Here is a 25,939-nt window from a genome sequence, read left to right on the forward strand (position 1 = left end):
CAGATTGATGCATTTAAGTCCAACATTTAAAAAAAAATCTTACCGGGGGAGCATGCCCCCGGACCCCCCTATAGGATTTGAGGCCCGGCTCCACTGTTCCCAAATAGATTTGCAATTTTTTTTAAATAGTAACCCATCTCCATATGTTTCTTTTTGGGTAGTAGATTTAAACTAGAGGGCTATCACTTTGTGCAGCAATGCTATTGACAAATAAATCCAGCAAAATGGCACAAAAAACTGGTAGTGGCCTCAGGGACGAGGAGTCATTTAACCAGCCAGTAGGAGTCAAGCTTTACTTTCTTTTATATCCATAAAGAAAAAGTAAATCTGTTTACAGTTGTTTCATTATGGATGTTGAGAGGTATCCATATATCTCTTCATTTTGCTCTCAAAGTGCACCAGATTGATGCATCTAACTTCAATATTTAAAAAAAAATGTTCCCGGGGGAGCATGCCCCCGGACCCCCCTAGACTAGAGGGTGTCAGGTCCACTTCCCACTTATAAAAATAGCACTTTACCACTGCACCCCCTCTAATCTCAGATGCACCCTGAGTCATTTTGTTTAAGTACAGTGAGCCTTTCTAAAATATACAGTAAAGAGACAAACCCACCAGCATTATAGGATATACTATGACTTTGTGCAAAATACTTGTTGCTAATTTAGAGTACTGGCACCTTTTTTATTCCAATTCAAGCACTGCTATTGGTAGTATGTTTCGTGCCTGTACCACGTCTTTTTGTCCGGTCGGGTCTTGGAATACCAGAAGCTGTGTGGTTCATAAAAACATTTTCTTACTCAATATCTTACCCTAAGCCTAACTCTAACCCTTTTATTTTAATTTGTATAATGTCAAAGTTTTCTTGCCGTCCTCGAGGAAAATCGTGTTGGTGAACACGAATCAATAGATGAATTTCGTGACTATAACACAAAATGCCGTGAGACTGTGTTGATCAGGTGTAGGGAGATGCTGCCAGGGCTGTAAACTGTACTGTCTTTCCTCTACAACACTGAGTGACTCTTCTTATCTGAGCCCTCAGGCAGGTGGCCAAGTTTCCACCTCGCTCAGACTGTTTGTGTCCTGTCATGACCGTTTCGTTCCTGAGGTCAGCAGGTTACAGCAGCAGTCAACAGGCTGCACAGCAGCAGCAGTCAACAGGCTGCACAGCACCGCTCACTGAGTGCAGGTTCAATAGTTAATCAGTATCAGTCTGGTATGTACCAAAACTGTGAAGGGCTTGGCTAAGTGGTCTCACCCTAAATATTCTGAAGGCCAACGCTGACAATAGCATTTTAATGTTCCACAATGGACTATTCAGTTATTCTAAGCCAGGCTAGTAGCGTTGTAAGATGGTCTGTTCAGAAGTTGGTTGTTTAGTTCACCACTTTGGAGATATATTCTCTATAACTTAATGACTTTGATGACTTTTCCATTGCTGTAGTCAGGTGAAAATTCTGATTTGTCCAATAGTTTTGTTAGCCTCAGCTGCAGTTTGCTAGCAAATATTAGCATTTGATCATGCTGATCTATGATGCTAAACATGTTTAAGGCACCATTATCCCAAATGAAGCTACAGTCAGAGCTGCTACTATGGCAGTGTAGACTGTATTGTTAAAAAAAAGAGTTACTTAAAGGATAACTTAAAGGGTAACTTTAAGGGCTGGACAATATTTTCTTATGCTGTTATGTTTAAATGTCTTATGAGTACATGTAAAGAGTGAGAATGCTGCTTCAATTAGTTACAAAATGGGCTGTAAAGTTATAATATTAGGCAATCGCACAATGGTGAACATTTGAATTTGACTAATACTTTTGTTTATGACTAAATACCTTCATACATAAAGACATATCCATTAGGCACAGTTGCAGTTTGGGTTAGGTAACAACTAACAAATGTTAGCATGTGATTATGCTGAACTATGGTAGTGACCCTGTTTAACATAAACTGCTCTCCATCAGCATGTTATGATTGTCAATGCAGCAATTTAACATGCTAACGTTATCATTTAGCTCAGAGCACAGCTGTGCCAAAGTAGGCTAATGTCTCTGAGGGCTGCTTGCAAGATTGAAATCTTTAATATGTTTAAGCATGCTCACAGACACCGACAAATTGTGATATTAATCATTTAGGCTGCCAAAAGATTCAGAACAATAATAATATCAGTCCTAAAAAAGTTCACATTCACAAGGCTGCTTTCTTTTAGCTAGGTTTCAGTTTATAAGTACGTAAGTGAGGTCAAACAAAAAAAACAAGTTAGGTGCTTTAACACTCTTTCTAGCCTCTTTGCTATGTTGAGACAATTGAATCTGTTTCAAATATATCATAATTGTTATGTTGTACTAGATAATGGAGCATGACAGCTGGAACGTTTTATGTTGTTCTTGGAATAAATGACATTTTAGCATAATAATATGTTTTTATTTGAGTCATTTGTATGGGAGGGATTACTGTAAATAGCAGTGACTGTAAAATACTCCTTAGCGTCCATTTAGCTTCCCTTCTTTTCTTCAATTCCTCCATATATGATCTAATTTCATTCATATTAAAGTTGCTGTGACTCTAACTCTGTGCCACCTTTTACCTACTTTAACGGTCTTTATCGTATATTGTTCTTTGACATTTGTCTCCCTGTTTGTATCTCTTTATCCTCTTTTTCCTCTGAAGCAAGAGATACACATAAAGGCCAGAGCCGTATAATGAGATGATAATATCAGCTCACACACAAAAAGAAACAAATTATAAAAGTCCCACATGGAATGCAGAGCACATTTACTTTTCCATATAACCATACTCTTTGTTAGAGCTCATTTGATCCCATATCATGTTGTGTTTACCCACCTTGAAATGGTTTGTTGTAGTATTTCTTTCCAAGAAGAATGACCTTTGTCATGTATTTTTTAGAATCCTCAGTTCAGATAACTCCTTGTTTGAGCTTTAAAAATACATACTATATCCAATAGAATAATTGTGTTTATTGCCAGTGGACTATTTTCATCCAGAACCCAGAACAAAATGTTCAAAGGTATACATTTAAAATCAATCAATCAAGCGGTTTTAGACCATTTTTGATATTGGTCCACTTGCTTGCAACAGACAGTATGGACAATTAAAAAAACTAATGAAACTGGGGTTCCTGTTCCTTACAGAATCTACATAGTGATTGTTCAATGTTTAGTGGCAGTCATTTTCTATAATATTTTCAATTGAAATATCCTTTTTATTATATTTTTATATTAATCTGAAATGTTTTCCTCTCCTTAATTGCCTTTCTTGTTTTAACTTGGTCCCTTATCTAAAATGTTCCTCTCTCTGTTTAGCTAATGAAGCATCATGGCCCAGCATGAGCAAAAGTGTGTCAGATTGGAGGAGCAACAGTCCAGAACAGGTAAGGATCTATTTCTGCAAAAGACATGGGGAGATAATAGTGACAGTTATCATGAAAACAGTCCTTTATTTCCACGTCTCCCTCTCCCCAGCTTCCCTCTGGTTATGGCACTTACCCCAGTGCCAGCCACCAGGCGGCGGGGCATCACTGCCCCTCCAGCTCCCTGCCCCGCTCGGCCCCCGGGACACTGGGCTGGCCCCGATCCAGCGCTGCAAATGCCTCCTCAATCTCCTCTTCATCGTCTTCCTCTTCACAACAAATACAGCAACGGATCTCCGTCCCTCCAAACTCAAGCCAAGGTACTTTAGAGTTACTTAAAGGACAACTTTTCAACCTGGACGATGTTTCACAATGTTTAAGTGACTAATAGGGACTACAATGTATTCATTTGGTCAAATGTTGAGCAAGAAAATTCTAAAGGAAGACTAAAGGTCTTCCCTCCACTAATGACAAGTGTAAGTGTAATATTTTCTCTTCTCTGTGGATACTGTCAGGCTCCCCCTCCCAGCCACAAACAGAGCGAACAGACCCCCCTCCAGCGGTGGCCGTTCGTCCGTACGTCCCGGACCATCCCTCCAGGCCCCAGTCTCCGAGGAAGGGCCCCGCCACCATGAACAGCAGCTCCATTTACAGCATGTACCTCCAGCAGCCGCAGGCCAAGAACTATGGGTCTCTGAGCAACAGGACTACTGTCAAAGCAGGTAATTAAACAGCATGGACGTCCATGGACGGGATTCATTGTATCCCTGTTTAATCGTCACACATGTACACAGCACCGCACACACAGTTAAATCTAGCCTCAGCATTAACCCACCCTAGTATTAGGAGCAGCTACTATATACACAGCGCCCAGGAAGCAGTATGGGGTTTTGGTGCCTTGCTTAAAGGCAGCTCATCAGTGCCCAGGAGGGGAACTGGCACCTCTCAAAGCACCTGTCCACACTCCGTACTTGGTCATAACGGGAAATTGAAACGATGAACCTCTGGTTGCCAAGCCAAGTCCCTACATTTTCAGCTAAGGCAAACAAATGGTTTGTACACACATTGTACTGCAAATAGATATAATGTTATTTAAATAGAGTGGTGTTCTAATAATGTATTTTTGTAGGCCGACCACAAAGTTAGCATCTCCATGGTTTCCATAACAATAAGCAATGGGATTTTTGCATTGGATATTTGATATATTGTTAAAGAAAAAGATCTTTGGTAAACACACGTGATACTTAACATTTTGTTCAGCAGGATAATCTCCATATTTGAACATCTCTTTGTGATTTTTTTTAACCAAATTGCAATCGTGAGGAATAAAGAGCTAAAGTTAGGCTTTAAAGAAACGACATCAGTCGCATGGCTGCGCATCACCAAAGCTAAGCTAAAGGCGGCTAACGTTTGGTGTGATGACGATTAGTAGTCCAAGTTGTTATTTACTGACGTTTTTTACAATGTTGAGCAAAAGTATTTTGTTAACCACAGATCTTATTTCAGGCATCTTAAAAACACATTGTAAAAAACGTTGACTACGAAGTGCTAAAATGCACTCGTTTCCAGGTTTTAGGATTCATTCCTCCACCTATGTTGTTTCAATGTCCAGAATTAAAAATTCATCTAACAACTACCTAATTTTTATTTTCTCTCCACAGTCTACGGCAAACCTATCCTTCCCACCTCCTCCACCAATCCGTCCCCTGTCCCTTTCCTCCAGGGAGGAGGAGGAGTAAAAGCAGGAGGAGAGGATGTAACAGATAAAGAAGGAGGGAAAGGAGGAGAGAGTAATGATGGGCAAATCCTCCCCCAACCCACTGTGGACAACATCCCTCGCCCCCTCAGCCCCACAAAGCTCACCCCAGTCGGTAAGTTCCAGAGAGTAAATGGCACTGATCATTGTGCTGCCATGCTGCAGTGTTAATCAAGTAGAAATCTGTGAAAAGCCTAATGCAAATAAGGGGTGAAAATGCCACACTACTTTCTCTATCATTAATTGAAGGGTTTATTTCTCTTGCGATTATTTCCTTGGAAAAAAAATGTTTTGTTCTAAATTTGAAGACAAAGACCTCCAATTAAGTTTTAATAACAAAGAATACATAATCCCATAATCCTTTGCCCTGTACAGCCCACTCCCAGCTGCGTTACCAGAGCGATGCTGACCTGGAGGTTCTGCGACGACGCCTCAGCAATGCCCCGCGGCCCCTGAAGAAACGCAGCTCCATCACTGAGCCTGAGGGTCCCCAGGGGCCAAACATCCAAAAACTACTATACCAGAGGTCTGTGCTCTTACAAAGGTTTATTACATTGAGCAGGGGAGGGGGTCATATTCAGTGAAAAACTCAATATTAAGGTGGTGCATTTATGGACATAGAATCCTGGAGGTTCTCTTACGGTTAAGACCACACATTTAGGAGAAAAGAAGAAAAACAGGTAGCATATGTTTAGAAGGATTTGATCAATCAAAAAAAACATGAGTGATGGATGATATGTAATATTAATCTATTAGCTCTAATTCTTTAATGGAATGGTGAAAACTATTTTTTTTAATGAAACTGATATGAAACAGTTACTCTCTGACGATGAATCAAGGTTGCAGCACCCTTATTAAAACTTATTTTGTGTTGTCTATTGCAGGTTCAACACGTTGGCAGGAGGCATGGAAGGAGGCTCAGGTAAGAACCTGATTCGATAATATGGCCTTCCCTCACAAAGTAACTCACAAAGCAAGACATTTGGGTGTAGTGATGGACTCAGACCTGAATTTCAACAGTCACATTACAACAGTTATTAGGTCGGCATACTATCACCTGAAGAATATATCAAGGATTAAAAAACTAATGTCGCAACAGGATTTAGAAAAACTTGTCCATGCTTTTATTTTCAGTAGACTGGACTACTGCAATAGTGTATTCAAAGGGCTCACTAAAAATATCTATCAGAAAGCTGCAGCTGATTCAGAACGCTGCTCGAGTACTCACTGACACTAGAAAAGTTGATCACATCACTCCGGTTCTGAGATCATTACACTGGCTTCCAGTCTGCCAAATAATTGATTTTAAAATACTACTGCTAGTTTTTAAATCACTAAATGGCTTAGGACCAAGGTATATAGACGACCTCCTCCATCACTATGAAGCATCCAGGAGTCTCAGGTCTTCTGGGTCGGGTCTGCTCTCTGTTCCGAGAATAACAACTAAACATGGAAACGCAGCTTTTAGTTATTATGCCCCAACAATTTGGAACAAACTGCCCAAATCGTGCACGTCCGCTGAAACACTTCCTATTTTTAAACCCAGATTAAAAACGCACCTATTTGCTGCTGCTTTTAATTGAACTGCTCATACTCACACTACAGTATGCCTTTTTTAGTCATGTATTCTGTACCTACTGTGTTTATTTATTTATTTTATTTCATTATCTTTGCTTTTTATGCCTGTTTTTAAATGCCATTTAATAATGTACTTATGCTGTATTTGTTCTTAAAGTCCATGTAATGTCCAAAATAAATGTTATTCTGTGTTAATAAATCGCTTCATCACTTTCCACTGTTTCATTTGACATATCAACATCAATGATTCTTTCCATAAATACCCCCCAAATAACATGAAATGTGTGCCACTTTCCCGTGTTATTCCGCTCCGGTAGCGAAAAGCTTGCCAGCCATTAACCCAGCTGTGTGACGTCACACGTGGCAAACACCAGCCTCGTCTGGATTGTTTGTTTTGTATCCTTCCGCTATTTTCGCTCAACATATGTGTAACCGGACCTCGCTAAACTTTTTTTATCTAACAATTCATGATGGGGAAGCGATGTGTAGTTGTGAGCTGTGAATGTTTCCTGATTGCTATAAACATTGATCATGGGTGCTGGAAGATTGTGCACAAAACTCGGGTCAGAATTAAGTTACTACAGGTGTTATGCCAGCTTGAGCTAAATGTCACCAGAGTACAGTGAACTTGCCTAGTGACTGAAATATATAAAAGTTGAAGTGAAATAAGTAAGGCCAAAAATGAATTACGTCTGAATATCTTTATTATTTTTACCACTTTTAATTATTTGTGGGCTCGCACATATACCAAAATAGACTAATGTACACTGCAATAAAGATAAAATGTTACAAGTGAAAAATTAACAAAAGAACCCTTTTTTATTTATCAAACAGTAAATTAATACAATCTTACAAATTTGCGATTTGGAAAATGTTGTTATATTTACATGTTTCTTTGGAAAAATAATATTGTAAATGATGTACTTTGTAAATTATTTACATCATGCGAAACCATTTTAACCAGTTCAGCTGCATGACTTATGTCAAATTACAGATTTGGCCATTGAAATCCATTATAGCGGCCTCCCGGTTCAGGGAAAGTCTTCCTTATCTCGGTTACAGCACATGCAGGCAGCGGGACTCTGATTTTTGGGCCGAGTACACCCCAGCACCAACGTACAAACTGTCGATAAGCTGTATATCGATACTTCCTAATGAAAAAAAAGTATACAGATTATAAATATATTTGGAGAAAAATAAAATGTTATGTAGTACTATTATGTAGCAATGGTTACAAATTGGCTTATAACATGATATTTGTATTTTACTTGTACAAAATAAATATGAGGTTATACATGACTGCTTGACAGAATCATAGACCTCTTATATATTTCCTCACATGTGTAGTTGTTTCTTTTCCCAAGCATACATTGAACTTGCATACACAGAAAAAATAAAAGCCAAGCTGTTTTTGACTGCTTGAAAGAGTTTAATGGTATCTTTAAAAGTGTACCATATCTGTAGCGACTAAAAGTATTATATGAAAACAAAGCTGCAATAGGCAGTTGGGTCAATCAATATTTACTTACTGGTGTAGTGGGCCATCAACTGCTCTGCGTTGTTGTTTGTATTGAAGATACGCTATTTTCAGTGTCCAAACACTGAGACAGCCTTCTCTAAAGCCTGGGTGGCTAATAATGCACCTTGGGTTCTCGTCGGTGTCTTCTATCTGGCAGAGTCCTGCACGGGTCTGATTTTCAAGACCCGCTCCCACCCCGCACTCGTGACGTGCAGTACCGAACCCGCCCCGCTACCCGCACATATTGCCAATTAGTTCCGCAACCCGACCCGACCCGCCGGCACATGATCCGCAACCCGACCCGAACCCGCATATATATAAGCAGTGACAACGTGCAATTATTAACACACGCAGTTGCATATTTGGCTCAAAAAGCCTGGGATGTTGGTTATTTTCTCCATCTAGGATGACACCAAAAGCCTCCCAGACGTTGGATTTCGCTCTTGAGGAAGAGTTATTGAAAATGCTGTATTCTCCGCTATAGAGAGCTTCACCTCAGCCATTCAGAATGTGGTGCGCTCAGCAGCAGATAGATGCACTGCAGAGGTTATGATTATGCTCGGTACCGCGGAGGAGAGGTCTGAGGATTTAAACATTAAACTAAATTATTATTGTTTAAATATATTTATTATGCAACACCCGCAACCGGACCCGCATCATCTTTGTTTTACCCAGAAGCGAACCCGGAAAAAAGCGTTTGAAAAAATACCACCCGCAAATCACCTTTTTTGCGGGTCACCCGTCGGGTACCCGCGGATACCCGACCCGATGCAGGACTCTGCTATCTGGTCAGTAGGTTGCAAACTGTCTATTTGTTCCATCACCTGCCAGATCTCTCTGCAGCATACACATTCATCTGCAGTGGGCATGCTTTCACAGCATTGACATGTACACCTGAATATTGTACATAACATTAAAAAACAAAACAATATCTGCCGGACGTGTGAGGAACAGATGACAAATTAAGATCGACATTTAGTGCAGGTCAAATTAAATAAAACAGAATTTACCATTCAGTATTGCCGACTCGAGTCTCGCCGGCTGCGGAATCCGCTTCTCTTTCAAAAGTTTCTGCCTCGTTGTTCGATTGCTGGGCAGGAGGCTCGTACTTATAAGGCAAGATGCCTTGAAGTGAAAGGCTAGCTGGTTCACTCTCTACTTCTGTGACTGAATCCAGATAACCCACCGAATCTGAGCTTGAATGATCGCTGTCGCTGTCGCTGTCTGAAGTTATCGCGTTGCTTGCCATTTGGACTGATTTGATCAAATGGCAATGTTTGCCACGTGTGACGTCACCGCTCGTTCGGGAGTGATCGGGGGCGTACTCGGCAAACTTCGGAACCAACATCGGTTTTTAACGTATATGTCATTTAATTATGACGAAACTTTAAACATTTTTATTTATTTTTATTCTGGTGATATCTAAACTACATGTTAAAAAACACCTGTGTTAGATGCATTACATGGCCTTTAAATGTCTTTTGCTTTTAATCTGTAAAGCACTTTGAATTGCCACGTGCTGAAAAGTGCTATATAAATAAAATTGCCTTGCCTTGCCTCAATGAAACTGGATACAGCGCTGGAGGGCGGGGCCTTGTTTATTCACTCGAGTACTTAAATACACTAATTACCAGGGGATCTGGGCCCTGCTCACTTGCGTTTTCTTTAAGCCCCGCTTCCATTTGGCTCTGTTACGACTGGTTTCAGCTCAGTGAAAAGAACAGAGAGGGAATAATAACTCTGGATTCAACTTCTAGCGCATTGCTCACCAAGCTAATGACTTAAAACATTTATTTCCCAATAAGTCTAGCGTCTTTTGGGGCCCAAAGGCACCAGGTGACTGAAACAGAAGTTGTAGTACATCCGTTTGGCCACTACGAAAATGTACTGTAACACGCAACACCTTTTGGCCAGTTGGATTCAGTTAGTCTGTGTAATGTTTCTCAGTGATCCTAATGATTTTGATGGTCAGTTGTTTCTTTATCTTAATTGCAGGTAATACCTTCTACCAGCCTGACTGCACTTTGGGTGAAGTGGACAACATCCATTCATCCAATGGGAATGTAAAACCTGGAGACAAGCACGTGAATACGGCAACCGCCGAGGGGGAGGTCCAAAACCTGAACTCGGGCTCTCGCCGCTTGTCCCCCCCTTCTGTTGCCATAGAAACACCCAAAGAGACGTCAGCAAAAGCAGAAACGACCAAAAACGTGTCACCACCGACCCGCTCCAGCCCGCCCTCTGCACCTGATAGGCCGGAGGACCAGAACAACAACAAGAAAGGATCAAGTCCTGCACACGGCTCTGTAGGCCACTCCTCCCCATCAACATCCCCTCCTGCCCCCCCTTCAAAACCTAAGGTAGGCAATAGGCATAGATTGTAATTACACCTGATATCGAAGATAAAGCTTCTGCTTTGTATATTATTTTACCAATAACCTAAACCTAAGTAATTGTTCTCTGTGAAGGCTAATGTGTCAAGTTTAGCACTTAGTGCACACTTAGCAATTCATTTTCTGCACCGTCAACACTTTTGTTCTCCCTGTGTGCTGCAGGTGAAGCGAACCAACCTAAAGAAACCGTCATCAGAGCGAACGGGCCACGGGCTGAGAGTGAAGTTTAACCCTCTGGCTCTACTGCTGGATGCTTCCTTAGAGGGAGAGTTTGACCTTGTGCAGAGGATTATATATGAGGTAACACAATATCATGTTTTTGTTCCACTATATGTATTACTTTGTCTCTAGAAATCAAATCAAGCCAAGTTTATCTGTACAGCTTATCTTAAATTGAACCAAAGGGCTCTACAAGCTGAAATTAGAAATGCTTTGAAAGAAAACAAGAAAAAAAACACCCTCCAAAATTCCTATGAAGAAACTTATTGAGAGGCAATTCAAGAGACATCTTGGACCCATTTGTTGTCACAGGGTTCAAACCTTGGGTATTGATAATACTTATTTTTGTTTTATCTGTTAAAATACTCTTTACATCCCGACAGCAATCAAAGAATTCAAATGTTGCAGGACTGTAACTAGGCCAATAATTGTATTCAACCCGAATAAAGCTATTGGACAGCCGGACCTGCCTGTCTCCCTGCTCACACTCTGCCTGTAGGCTTCAACAATGTACAAACAATAGCAAGGTTGGTTTATTTTGTACTTTACATTATGTTTCAATCCATAAGGAAAATGATGAGAAAGAGCTTTGGAGGGAGGCCAGAAGAGACGGCCTGTCAGTGATGCTTGCTGCTTTTATTTTAAAAGAGTTGGCAACATTTGGAAGGGTTTTGGCTGGATAGTTTACTCTTGCTGGTATTTCAGATGTTACCTACCCTAGCTTCAACACAAATGTAATCACGTTCAAGTCACACATACCAATATACCAAAAGAAAAGAACATACTGATAAGTCCAGTATTTTTGATCCAGACCAAACACAGTCCAATGGGCTAGCTAGGTGGTGTAAAGAATAGAGAGTGAGATAGTACAGATCAGAGGATGCATAGCAGCGTGGATGGGGTCAAAGCACACAGCTTAACAGGTAGGGAATGGGCAAGTTTAAATATAGTGGGAAGGCCAGCTCTTTCCAACTATTACTTTCCCTTCTGAGCTAGGGGAATGAGAGGGAAGCAACACAACCAGATTGGTATAATTATAAGTGGTTTATTTTTTACAGCAAAGTAAACAAAATGGCAGGCAAGCAGCCTGTAACAAACAAATTACCACAACACCGGTTTAAATAAACAAAAGAGGCCACAAGGAAGCAAGTTTAAATAGGCAACCAAACTAATAGAGGACTCTAAAAAGGAGCCTGTGTACATACAAAGAAAATAGGTAATAATAACAACTAAAACCCTCACTATCAAAGTGGTACAATCTAACTACGGGAAGCTGTAAGGGAACACAGCTGAGGTAACTATTACACAAAACTAACCCCACACGAGTTAACCCCTGTTAACAGAATCTATCACAATCACTAAGACAACACAAGTTAAGCACAGAATGACGAACAAATACCGAGAGGCGTCTGTTCCTCAACAGAGCCTCCAGAGTGTCAGTTGTCCCCAGCCTTTGTACTCCTCCCCAGCAGGTGTGCGCCGGCTGTGCACTGCGATTGGATGACGTCAATCCAATCACCATCTTCAGAGGCGGACCAGGAGATGACAGCCAATGACGTCGGGGCAACCACACAGCTCATTTACATATCACACACACGCACACAGCTGCAAACAATCCCAGACAGATTAACGAGCAGACAGAAACAGCAACCTTAACACCAACAAACACGAAGAGGGACAACTTAGAACACTGAGAGCACTGGACATTGATTATTGGCTTTAATAGAAACATAGAACATGTCGTCTGGACAGAAGTGGAATTTATTTGAGCAAGGCAAATAAACTCAAAAAACAGTAGCATATACATAGTAAAAAGGCAAGAGACAGAGTACCAACCCTTGAGGTACACCATACATAACTGTGTGGAGAGATGTTGTGTCTTATAAATATATTGATCAATAGTATTGAATGTTATTGTTGAGTCGATTATTTTATTTATTCAGGTAGATACTGTCATGGTTTTGGATTTATGTTTTCCACCTTTGTTTTGAAATGTTTTCCTCCTTGTGTCTTGTCTGATCCTACTCCCTGTGTTTGCCTTCCTGTCATTAGTTTCCCTCCTGTGTCTGATTGTGTTCACATGTTGCCCTTGTGTTTCTGCCTCCCCTGCCAGCTGTGTCTTGTCCTGTGATTACCCTTCTGTGTATTTTAGTGGGAATGCTGTTCAGAGCATTCCAACTAACTGTTCTTCTAAGCACGAAAAGTTTATTATTCCGCAGACTTATTTTGCTGCGCTTCTCCTCCCGCATTGAACATCGCAGAAACTCCGTTCAAACATCAAAACGTTCAGCTTGGTCGGGAATCGATGGCTATTACTTTTCTCATTCATAACTTTCATAATTCCAGAGATACATCCCATAATTCATCACATTTTTAACATTTGAACTTTAACATTGCGCAGCTCGTTAAGGCAGAGTGCGTGATGTCAGAGTTAGAGTGGAGGACAGTTTGAAATTTGCCTTCATGTTACTTTTTTTTTTAAAACTGCCATAATTCCCAAACCCTACATTCCTGAGACATAATTTGTCATGACAAACGTAGGAAAACATCCCGTAGCTTGAAAAATGACAAATAATTAAGCAAAAAATAATTAAACAAAGTGCCTCTTGAGGGCATGAAGTGACAAAAACGTTCAACATGTCTCCATTAAAGCCCATTGTAATTTCAGGCAGATATTTCCTCACAGCAGCAGCTGCACACCTTTGGTTAAACTGCCAAAAAGGCCACATTATTAACCCGAAAGTACACAAAAATTACACTTCAAATACTCAACTTCCTTGACATGCTTCACGTTTTGAAATTTCACAGATATCTGTTACGGTTCTTCCACAAAACGTTCACATGTAAGAGGTTCATCTCTCATTCAGAACAATGAAGCCTTTGAAGTCTAGGCACCTCGTTAGCTCAACTATAAACACCTGTGCAATGGAACACGATGATGTCATCACTCCAACTGACATGGTCAGAGCAGCAGACTTCAGATAGCAGTGTGCAAACAGTCCAGCCGTGAAGACATCTACAGAACAGTTTTGAGATTTCTTCAAATGCCGTTGTCATGGCAACACAATGCTCGCCTTGAAACACGGTTTTCTCATAACTTCAGTGAAAATACTCCAAACAGCCCAGAACTTCACAGGTTTGGTAACGATGCAGCCATCAACGCATATAAGCGTAGTATGGGGTGTCTTCAAATGCCGTTGCCATGGCGACAGACCACTCGCCATGAAACACGATGTGGCTGTAAGTCCAATCGACACGGTCCAATCATCCCCCAATCTTCACTTGTATATCACCGGTCCATGCCTCAACAGCTCTACGCCAAATCTGAGATCTCACCATATGCCGTTTCCGCATCCCTCGCCATAAAACGTGATGTCGCTATAACTCCTATGAAAATGTTTAAAAAGTGCTCAAACTTCACATTTGTGCTAACAGTCCAGCCGTGAAGATATCTACGGGACAGTTTTGAGATTTCGTCAAATGCCGATGCCATGGCAACAAAATGCTTGCCATGAAACACGGTTTTCTCATAACTTCAGTGAAACTGCTCCAAACACCCCAAAGCTTCACAGGTTTGGTAATAATGCAGCCATTAAAAGCATCTAAGCGTATTATGGGGTGTCATCAAATGTCGTTGCCATGGCGACAGATCATTCGCCATCAAGTTAGTTCAGAAGTTTGCAGTTCAATTATTCTGCTGCTTTTCCAAGCCTTTTTACTTTATTTTCTTCTCTTATCACATATTCAAGCCCCCAGTGTTCTGTTCATGTATCATTTCAATCTAAATTCGCCACTTTCTTCTTACACATTTCATTTCAATCTAAATTCTTCACTTTCTTCTTACACATTTCATTTTAATCTAAATTCTTCACTTTCTTCTTACACATTACATTTCAGCATTCACTTTCTTCTTACACATTACATTTCAGCATAGCAGTTTAGAGTCACATTTTCAGCATAAAGCATTCCCACTAGCAATTTCTTCAGGAATTGCATTCTCTAGTTAGTCTTGTCTTCCCCTGTGCTCCATGTCTGTTCGTCGTCATCTCATGTCCCTGTCACCCATGCTTGTCCGTGTCTCCTGCCTGTTCCATATGTAAGTTTGTTCCTGTCTGTTGTGCTCCCCGGTTTTGTTTCTGTTAATTAGTTTTTTGATTTTTCATGCCTTCGGCTTTTTATAATAAAGCTCGCTTTTTTTTAACAAACCTTTTTTTGTATTTTTTAACTGCACTTGGGTCCTATTTTCCCCAAACCTGACAGTACGAACAGACCAGTATGGACCCAGCAGTTTTTTCATTTAGCCAAGAGCTTTACGAGCTTAAATACAATCTGGAGTGTATTTTCAATGACTTGAGGAGGGCCTCATCCAGAGAAGCCAAAGAGGCTGCCCTTAACGAGGCACGCAGGGAGGTTGACAGCAGGCCCTGGCTTAGGAGCTTGTTGCCTGAGAAGCTAAGAATTTTTACTACTAGCCCTGAGTGCCAGCCTCAAGCTTCAAACCCCTTCTTGGGATCCCGCCTTGCCTTAGGAGGTCCACGGAGCCTCCAAAAGGTCTCTAGGAGACACAAGGCCAGGATTCCAGCTGTGGCCCCAGCAGCCATGGTTCCAGCCCCAGTTCTGGCACCAGCAGCCATGATTCCAGCCTCAGTCCTGGCCCCAGCAGCCACGGTTCCGGCTCCAGTGCCGGCCCCAGCAGCCATGGTCCCTGCTCCAGAACCGGCCCATACAGCCAAGGTTCCGGCCCCAGTTCCAGCTATGGTTCCGGCTCCGGCTCCTCGTCACCTGTTGACTCTCCAGCCGACGCCAGATCCCCGAGTCCTGTCGGCGTACCGGCCGACTCCAGCACCTCGTCTCATGTTGGCTCTCCGGCCGACGCCAGCTCTCCGAGTCCTGTCGGCGTACCGGCCGACGCCAGCTTCCCGTGTCCTGTTGGCGTACCAACCGTCTCAAGTCACCTCTCAAGTCTCCTCTCGAGTCCCCTCTCAAGTTCCCTCTCAAGTTCCTTCTCGAGTCCCCTCTCGAGTCCCCTCTCAGGTCCCTCTCGAGTCTCTTCTCGAGTCCCCTCTCAAGTCTCCTCTCGAGTTCCCTCTCAAGTCTCCTCTCAAGTCTCCTCTCGAGTCTCCTCTCGAGTTCCATCTCAAGTCTCCTCTCGAGTCTCCTCTCGAGTCCCCTCTCAGGTCCCTCTCGAGTCTCTTCTCGAGTCCCCTCTCAAGTCTCCTCTCAAGTCACCTCTCGAGTCCCCTCTCAAGTCACCTCTCGAGTCACCTCTCGAGTCTCCTCTCGAGTTCCATCTCAAGTCTCCTCTCGAGTTCCCTCTCAAGCCTCCTCTCGAGTTCCCTCTCAAGCCTCCTTTCAAGTCACCTCTCGAGTTCCCTCTCAAGTCTCCTTTCAAGTCACCTCTCCAATCCCTACTCAAGTCTCTTCTCTAGTCCCTGCTCAAGTCCCTACTCAAGTGCCGTTGGAGGTTCCGCTGGGGGTCCTGCCAACTCCATGTCCTGTCCCGTTGGGGGTCCCGCTGACTACTCTTCTGCCGGGGGTCCTGCCAACCCTATGTCCTGTGCCGTTGGAGGCCCCGCCGTCTACTCTTCTGCCGGGGGTCCTGCCAACCCTATGTCCTGTCCCGTTGGGGGCCCCGCCGACTACTCTTCTGCCGGGGGTCCTGCCAACCCTGTGTCCTGTGCCGTTGGAGGCCCCGCCGACTACTGTTCTGCCGGGGGTCCTGCCAACCCTATGTCCTGTGCCGTTGGAGGACCCGCCGACTACTGTTCTGCCGGGGGTCCTAACAACCCTAGGTCCTGTGCCGTTGGAGGCCCCGCCGACTACTCTTCTGCCGGGGGTCCTGCCAACCCTATGTCCTGTGCCGTTGGAGGCCCCGCCGAAACCTGTTTCGTCGGGGGTCCTGCCAACCCCATGTCCTGTTCCGTTGGGGGTTCCGTTGGGAGTCCTGCCAACTCCGTGCCCTGACCTGTTGGGGGTCCCGCCGACACCTGTCCCGCCGGGGGTCTCGCCAACACCTGTTTCGTTGGGGATCCAGCCGACACCTGCTCCGCCGGGTTTCCTCCCAACACCATGTCCTGTCCTGTTTGGGGTCCCATTGACAACAGCCCTTGCTCCGTCGTGGGTCCCACTGACACCAGCCCATGTTCCGTCCAGGGCTACTATTGTCCCGCCAGGGGTTCCACCAGCTCCTGCCCGTCCTTGTGCCCGGCCCCCTGAGTTCCCCAGCCGGGGCCTTCGCCCTCGAGCCTGGCCCCCTGAGTGCCGCGGTCTTCGCCCTCGAGCCCGGCCTCCTGACTCTTCCAGCCGCTGCCTTCGACCTCAAGCCCGGCCCCCTGAGTGCCTCGGTGTTCGCCCTCGAGCCCGGCCTCCTGACTCTTCCAGCCGCTGCCTTCGACCTCAAGCCCGGCCTCCTGAGTTCCCCAGCCGTGGTCTTCACCCTCGAGCCCGGCCCCCTGACTCCTCGAACTCTGCCTTGCCCCCGGGCCGTCCGCCCGAGACCCCCTCCATGGACTCTGCCTTGCCCCCTGGCCGTCCGCCCGAGACCCCCCTCCTCGACCAGGATACGATACATTAAAGATACATTTGAAACACTAGGCGATACGATACGATTCACCCCTGTTGCGATACAGTTCGATACGATTTGATCAACATTATGCGATACGGGGCGATACGATGCGATTCAACACAATGCAAAATAATAATACTTCAATATGGTACGACAGAGGATTTTTGTTTTATTCCTTATATTAAGCAAATCATACATTAACAATACATGCTTTGCATATTTGGTTCTCTCTACTAGTACTGCACATTCAATTATGCTGTTTCTTTTTTACCTTAAAAAACTCTCCAGAGTAAAGTACAATTGTATAACCAGGGGTGCACGTAACTGGTACGCAGGTACGCATGCAACAATCTGAAATGCGTACCGTCAATTGTGTCACAAACCGACGTACTTGTGAAGCTTTTCCAGAAGGCGGTTAGATCACCGGACGACAGAGTCGGTCTCCGTGTGCACAGACAGGGCTGCTGTTAACGTCGGTCTGTACAACGGAATTGTGCCAAAACTACGCCAACCGGCTGCGGAGGGAGACTCCCCCCCCTTCACTGGAGAACTGCGCTAAAACAGCTGATCACAACGTTCACCTGCGGCACGCCATTGACCGTCTTTCTTGAAAAATCCGAAGTGTTGCCAAACGTTTGACTTGTAGGTATTTTTCGGTACGCTTTGTTTCTCTTTCTCCTCGACTTCCATGTGTGTTGATAACTGAGACTCTCGGCCTCTGTAGTGCGAAGCAAAAATCGTCTCTGCTGAGTGATGACAGGATGAGAGGATATTATATATTTTTTTATCGATGCATCGCGAGTTCAGCCCAATTGTAGCCGATGTGCACTCTTTCAACTGGTGCACTCGCATCTTGAACGTTTATGCCGGTGCACCGATGCGAATCGGTGAATCTTAACATCCCTAGTTTGTACACAACGATGGAGAAACTTAACAAGCAGCAGTGGTCCACTGAAGAGACCAGCTACCTACTGGGAACCGATAAGAAAGTAACTGGTACCCATACAAAATACACAATTTCGGTTCTGCTTAACGGTTCCTAAACGCGGTAGACCCTGTATTCCACCGGGTCCATCTGTGCCGCAGTGACCCGGTGGAATACAGGGTAAGGGCGGACTGGCCATCTGTGTGTTCTGGAGAATCACAGAACGGCCGGTCGTCAGGCTCAGTACGCTGACGGCCGGCACCGCCCTTAATTTTTTTAAACGGCATCATGTAAGTTGCGCTGACAGGCAACAGAGGTCCACAGTTGCCCAGCAGCGAGGCTCCCCCGCCCTCCCGTAGACAGTTCACGAGCTCAGTCACTTCATAACAACAAAAATGGATCGCTGTAAACGCTCTAAAGTGAGGCTCCACTACACAAAGGAAGAAAAAGACAAGGCACAGTGTAATGCCTGTTAATAGCTAATAGCTCAGTTAAAGTAAAGCACAGCTATTGTGCAATACATTTGTATTGCATGTATATTTTTTATTTGTAAAAATTTCAGTTAAAGCTTAAATGAATAAAGATATTTTTGTTATCTAAATGTTTGACCTCTTTTTTTTACCATTTTGGAATCTAAACGGGGAATCGATAAGAACCGGAATCGATAAGCAGAACCGGAATCGGAATCGATACATTTCAAACGATACCCATCCCTATTCAGCAGTCGAGAGTGTTTACGTCACTAGTTTAGCATATTCAGCCCGGTTGTTGGCCCGGTAAGAACCTTGATTTTGGAGGGCCAGAAACAACGTGAAAAAGTAGCCCTGAGCCAGAACTACCCCTATTGGAAAAGTAAAAAACCGTGCTACTCGCTGCAGTGGAAATGCGCTATTGGAGACTTGAGAAAAGTGCTGACTCACTCATCAAACTCTAGCTTAAGGAAACATGCAAATGCTTTATAACCAGAAACAAGACAACTTCAAGAATGTTACAAAAACAATGCATCATCTCCAGTTTTGCTGAGAATTCAGACTCACTTCAACAAGGTTTTAGAGAACTGTGATATCAATATGGATATTTTTGGCATTCTTCCATTGTTGCTTTAAATAGGACATATAATTCTAATTTTCAGGTTCATAATTGTATGTAGTGTCTCTACTGTGACATGTCTCCATGCTTTAATGTTCAAAAAGCTCTTTATTTTTCTTATACTGCCTGTGCTGCAGCACCTCTTTTCACCCACTGTCTGAAACCAGAGCCCTGTCTGCTCTGATTGGTTAGCTGGCCAGCTCTGTTGTGATTGTTCAACCGCTTAGAGATGTCCCGCCCCTCAACCAATCACAATGTGTTGGAGCACAAGCCAATAGAAGCACGAGTGTTACATAGTGATGTCACTGTGTACAGAAGTAAACAAAGGGGACCAATGGAGGTGTTTCAGGCAGGGGGGGAGTGTTTGGGAGAGAAACTCCCTCTGGAGGGAACACAGGGATTTTAGCCTTGCAGACCATTTACATGCACAAAAACGTATACACACTACAGGGAAGGGCAAACCATAACAAACAGAAAATGTCTTCTTTAAATAGCAAATCATTCTGATATCTGTGTATATCTTTTCATTATCTCCTTCAGGTGGAAAACCCCAGTATGCCAAATGACGAAGGCATCACTCCTCTTCACAATGCCGTGTGTGCGGGCCATCACCACATTGTGAAGTTCCTGCTGGACTTTGGAGTCAATGTGAACGCAGCTGACAGTGATGGATGGTCAGTACCTTCAGCCGCTCGCTCAATCATGTAATAGTCCAGACCAATAATAGCACAGTGGCTGCTGAAGGGCTGCAGGGTGTTTGGGTAATGAACAAGCTCTGTGATGCTGCGGCTCAGAGGCAACAATGACACACATAATTGCATTTCCAAATGCACTTTTGACTCAGCTGCCCGGGCAGTATTGTGGGAAGAGATGCAAAACCCAAAGTTACTTGATTTAATTACAGATGCATTTTACTAGCTTCATGTTTAATAAATAAATGTTTCTCGATGACATTAATTGTGTTAACCCTCTTTAGTATTTACTACAAGTGCATTACGGAAACATGTTTGAGCTTTCTCGATTGAGTTTTGAGTCTTTTTTAAATCATATTTGAATATTTTCCCTCCCAGGACTCCTTTGCATTGTGCAGCTTCCTGTAACAGCGTCCACCTCTGTAAGATGCTGGTGGAGTCAGGGGCGGCCATTTTTGCCACAACAATTAGTGACGTGGAAACAGCAGCAGACAAATGTGAAGAAATGGAGGAGGGCTATACCCAGTGTTCCCAGTTCCTCTATGGTAGGTTCATACAGACAGAAACATTGTGACCCAACAAAACGTAACTCAAAAATAACTTTAAAAACTGTGAAATCTCCACTGAAAGCAACATAATCATAACTGAAGTTGTGATTCTAACCATGAACACTCTGTACCTCTCACAGGCGTCCAGGAGAAGTTGGGTGTGATGAACAAAGGCCTGGTGTACACTCTGTGGGACTACACGGCCCAGCAGGTGGATGAGCTGTCCTTCAGCGAGGGCGATGCCCTCACCGTGTTGCGTCGCCGTGACGACACCGAGACGGAATGGTGGTGGGCGAGACTTAGCGACCACGAGGGATACGTACCCAGGAACCTACTGGGGGTGAGAGAACGCTAAGACACTATTACAACAGACGCCTTTCCATAAATATTTATATATTTGTTATATCATCTTTTTATTAGTTTCACTCATGGGAATAAAGACAAAACAATTCAGAAAGCATTTGGAACTCTGAGCCATTCACATGGGAGTAGTAAGTCCTAAGTTACCTGCACCTTACTAAAAAAAAATGGTCGGTCGATCACAGTTGCTTATTAACCAATACTAACAGCAACATGAAAACAAACAAAATAATGAACCATCAGAGAAACAGATTAGATGGAATCTTCATACTGTAGAATGACTCTTTCTGTATCAAATGTATTGGACTGAATAGTTGGACCATTCAGAGAGTGAGCTGGATACAGCACTGGAGGGGGCGCTAATTTTTCTATGAACATTTTCAGGCACTCTTCCATTTCCAATTCGACCAAAGCACATGCGCATTTGTGATGCATTAAGCCCCATCTCCCTGCCTTAAACTCCTGTTACGCCTCACGTTCGTTCTCAGCTCCACTTAATGAACTGAGACAGAAAATAAGTCTAGATTCTACTTTTAGTGTATTTAACAACTTCATTCTTGTGTAATTCAGTTTTTACTGAGTAAGTGGGGTTTGAATACTTAAATTAAGCATTTCAATATGTTACAAAGTTTCACTTCTTCCACATAAAAAATACATACAATTAAAAAAATATATATGAAAAATGTAAAGAATAATAAATTAAAGAAACATACAAAGAGATAGAATATCAAGCAGTTGATGAATACAACGGGTGTCATCAACGCTGATTCACAGACATCACTTTCCCAACTGGGAACTATGCATTATTGAACAGGGCTTGTGCTTCTGTGCAGAGCTGGTGAAGCCTCAGACAGGGCAGAATGCTCAGGACTCATTTATTGTACCAGTAAACCCAGCTATAAAGCCTTAATAAAACCGTCCATCACTGTGTGCCTTGGCATTAACAGAAAGAAGTATGTGAAATGTAAATGTACCCACACTCTTCTAGTGAACGAGCTGTGATCAGCAGAGGAAACTCAGCCACCTTGAGAGCCATGTTAACATGATGTAATAACCCTGCCCTCTCTTTCTCTCTCCAGCTGTATCCAAGGATCAAACCCAGACAACGCTCACTGGCGTAAAGCCCAGATCAGACGCTACGTGCACACGCGCATGCATAGAGAAGAAGAGGAGCCGCATGTGGGAGGAAGCATTATCCAGGGAAGAAAGAACAAAGGTAGCAGGAAGAAGAGAAAACAAAGAAGGAGCTCGCAGGAACTTTTTCCATTTGTTTGGATGTGATGCTGGAACCACAAAGCCACTTTATGCTAAAATCATAATATATATTTTCACTGCAGTAAAAGGAAATTGCCTGTTATTTTGAGTTTGGCAACTTCACACTAGTTCAGCCGCATGAGAGAAGCTAAGTAGAAAAATATCTTGAGGCTCAGGACATGAAAACACGAGCTCAGATTCATCCAAATAACCTCATATTTAAACTTTATTTTTGTATGGTGTAAGTAGAAGTGGAGAGAAGATTGAAATGCAGTACAGGTTAAAGTAAGTGTGAAGGAGAAGCAGGACAGAGGAACGTGAGGTAGTGTGTCTCTGAATGTGTGAAAAGGATTTAGATGGAGCAGTGTTAGTCTGGAGTAAAGTTGGATGTGCAACCACAAGACTAACAAAACACGATCCAGCAAGTTTATGATGCATGGTGATCCACAGCAAACCACATGTTGACAATAAAATGTTATGGCATGGTAACAAAACCTTTCATTTGAACTGACACCTGAAGAATATTTCATTTCTGGCAAAATAATAAAAGGAGCATCTGTAAATGATTATGAATGTCTCAAACGTTTACTATAAAGTGGTGCAGGAATGATTCCTAAACCTAGGAAATGAGTTAGGATTTTATTCATTTTAAATTCTCACCTTTTTTTTAACCCGTTTTGTGTTACATGCCTGTATTAAGGTCTGTGGTTAACCCAAGCTGAAGAGACTTTCGCGCTTTGTCCTGCGACATAAAATACGTCAGTAAACACCACACTTACTTGCTTCTAAATAAGACTAAACGTCATCACGCCCACCATTAGCCACCTTTAGCTTAGCCGTGGTGACCAGAAGTCATGTGATTCTGATGTAGCTTTTTTATAGCCCATGTTAATATGTGGAGGTTATCCTGCTGAACAAAGCGTGTAAGTAACAGATCCATGTGTCTGCCCCGAGTTTCTTTTCTGGAATATTCCCAAATCCAATAGAAACATTCCATTGCCTTTTTTTCTAGAGAGCCCTTGCGATGCTAACCTCCAGGTCGGACCGAAGTATGTCATTACTGCACAACTCAACTCAGCACTGGTGCATGTTGTCATATTAACATCTGTTTAACTGTAGAATGGTTGCTGCCATTAAGAGAGGAGGAAGTAAGGAAATCGAAGAATGTGAGAAAAGGATTTTTGAAATTTGAATAATGTTGTCAAACCAAAGCAGCTATGAAATGGGAATAAGGAGATGACACTTTTGTACACATTTAAATAAAACCTCTTTAAATGTTTACACACAAAACACCTTTTCCAGTAGCCTATAGGGCCTGGCACATATTGGCTATACTGATACCAGGTTGGAACGCAATAATATGATAAGCCTGTGTTCCCCATCCATAATAAAACATATTAAAAAATATAATTGTACACATATTCATGGTTAACTGCTATAGTGTTAAAATGAATAATCTAAAGTGTGAAAACAAGGTGACCTTCTCAAAAGTTAATTTTTAATGCCAATGATTTGTTGTTTAATTTAAACACTTGTTTTTCTACTGTTACTGTTATTATTAGAAACACTGCTGTCCTTTCTTCATGTCAGTGCTGGCACCACTCACTGCTGCCCCCTAGTGTACAGAACATGCTGTGTAAAATATGAGGCAATAAGTTGTGATGTTTGGTGTGAGAATGAGGTGTGTGAACAATTACTTTGTGTATATGCAACCTGTAACTACACGGCTAATGTATGATAATAATAAAGAAGTTATAATCCCGTACAGAGAAACAATGCTGTCACTGATTTACTCAAGATTGTGTCATATTAACGTGAATAATGAGGGGAAAAAATATTATCATAAATACACAAACACTCTCACACATTCCCACCCACACGAACACACACACACACATCCCATCATCCAAGCCTGGTAATAAATGGTGGACTTTAGAGTTCTCAGGTCATTAAAGTCTCTGCACCGACAGAGGTTTTCTTCACACGTAAGTTTATTTCTACTAAAAGTCTATATTTTGTAACCATTTGCAAATAGTGTTTGAATCCAAGGAAATTATACAACCTTCCCTTGTTTCAAGAGCTAAACAATACTGTCTTAAAATACAAAAATGTGTAATGTTACCACATAAAACAGTATAAGATAAGAAAGAGTTGTTGGAACAACCAAAATATATGCCTGGAGGTTTATCTGTGAATTTCTCTGGCCATCACAAATATATAAATAAAGGTTTATATATTTATAGAACTTCTGCTGATTTTATGCTTTTTTTTTCTCTTTTTCCTGAATATCTTGTAATATACTGCATGTTTAGCCCACTTGCATTGCCTTAAAGTTGAACGTAGACAAGATACAAATAACAATGTGATGGCCTGCGCTGGCCTGCCCATAAGACAGAAATCAGGTCTTAACATGGTACAGTTGATGATCCCATTTAGTGACATGTGCACATTTATAACACATTGCCGTTCAAATAGCAATTGTAATCATATTGTTGAGTATATTTGATACATTATGATCTAAAAATATCCCAATAAATAAATACTGTTATTTCTGAAAAAGTTTTACAAGTTGAAATTTTATTTTTGTTCCCGGAAGTGGTCGTGTTTTGACGCTTGCTCTGCTACTCGGTTATGGCTAGAAAGGATCCGTCTTTTGTAAAACTCTCGCGAGAGTTTAGCTGAATGTCACATGGCTGAATGTTTACGTTTGGCCGGCAGCCTTTCAGTTCGTTAACATCAGTGGGCCACAGCAACTGATGATGAGAAGCTAAACTATCTATTAATTATGTCAATTACAGGGAGTGTGGTTGTTGAAATAGGGTGTTAGCGGTCTTGCTGGTGTTCAAAGAAGAATGACAACACTGTAGATCACCAACACTATGGTTTATTTTTCATTCACAGGCAAGTCAACGTTGTCGCAGTAAAAGTCCCAAGATAGCTCCTGGTGCAATAAAATGTTCCCTTGCAGTGTTTTAGTATTATGTCTGATGTTTCTCTGTTAATATTGCTGCTGCATTAATGTGTATGTTGCATCATGTTACTGCTGTAGATGTGTTTCCGAGCCGCTCCGATTACAACGAGAGTTACAACGAGAACGTGACGTCATATTTACACTAGACGGATCCTTTCTAGCCATAACCCTGCTACTCTCATGATTGCTACATCATTTAGCGTGAAGTGCATTGAAACTATGAACATTTTTTTTTAAACAAATTAACCAGGGCGCTCTTAGGCCGGGGGATCTCGCGGGAGAGGCTGGTTAGCAACACTGGACTGTGACTGGACGAGAGATGGCAGAGGGAAGTGACGAAGGGAAGTGACGAGGCATGAAGCGAGTTAGGAGACATGGACGTAGCAGGCGGGAGTTGTTCAAATGGAAAATGGGATATAGTGAGGAGAAAGAAACGTAAAAAGGGAGGAAATACTAATTCGGATGAGAGCAATAGTGAGGGGGAAAGGAGAGAAAGAGTAGTCGGAAATAGGCAACAGGAGTTCATGGTGGTTGTGAAACTTGCGCAAGAGGGAGCTTCGTTCGGCGTGTGGAACCCTATACGCTTAACTAAATCCATCAGTAAAGAAATCGGGGAGGTAATGAGTGCTAAAGTATTGAGGAATGAATCAATGTTGATCAAATGTAGGGATAGAGAGCAACAGGGGAGAGCAATAAAGATGAGTA

General features: G+C 42.6%; 1 protein-coding gene across 1 annotated transcript in view; it reads left to right on the forward strand.

Moving 5' to 3' along the window:
• LOC307046703 (apoptosis-stimulating of p53 protein 1-like) overlaps window positions 1-22,830 on the forward strand; it is a 107,845-nt gene extending 85,015 nt beyond the window's left edge. Inside the window, 12 exon segments of the mRNA XM_079693213.1 lie at window positions 3,319-3,386; window positions 3,478-3,685; window positions 3,881-4,087; window positions 5,027-5,236; window positions 5,497-5,647; window positions 6,006-6,043; window positions 10,214-10,578; window positions 10,774-10,911; window positions 19,950-20,083; window positions 20,480-20,646; window positions 20,790-20,989; window positions 22,089-22,830. Coding sequence (XP_079549339.1) covers window positions 3,319-3,386; window positions 3,478-3,685; window positions 3,881-4,087; window positions 5,027-5,236; window positions 5,497-5,647; window positions 6,006-6,043; window positions 10,214-10,578; window positions 10,774-10,911; window positions 19,950-20,083; window positions 20,480-20,646; window positions 20,790-20,989; window positions 22,089-22,130 — 1,928 coding nt within the window. The 3' untranslated portion in view covers window positions 22,131-22,830.
• Window positions 22,831-25,939: the final 3,109 nt, after the last annotated feature.

Source organism: Notothenia rossii, assembly GCF_949606895.1.
Source record: "Notothenia rossii genome assembly, chromosome: 7".
Classification (NCBI taxonomy): domain Eukaryota; kingdom Metazoa; phylum Chordata; class Actinopteri; order Perciformes; family Nototheniidae; genus Notothenia; species Notothenia rossii.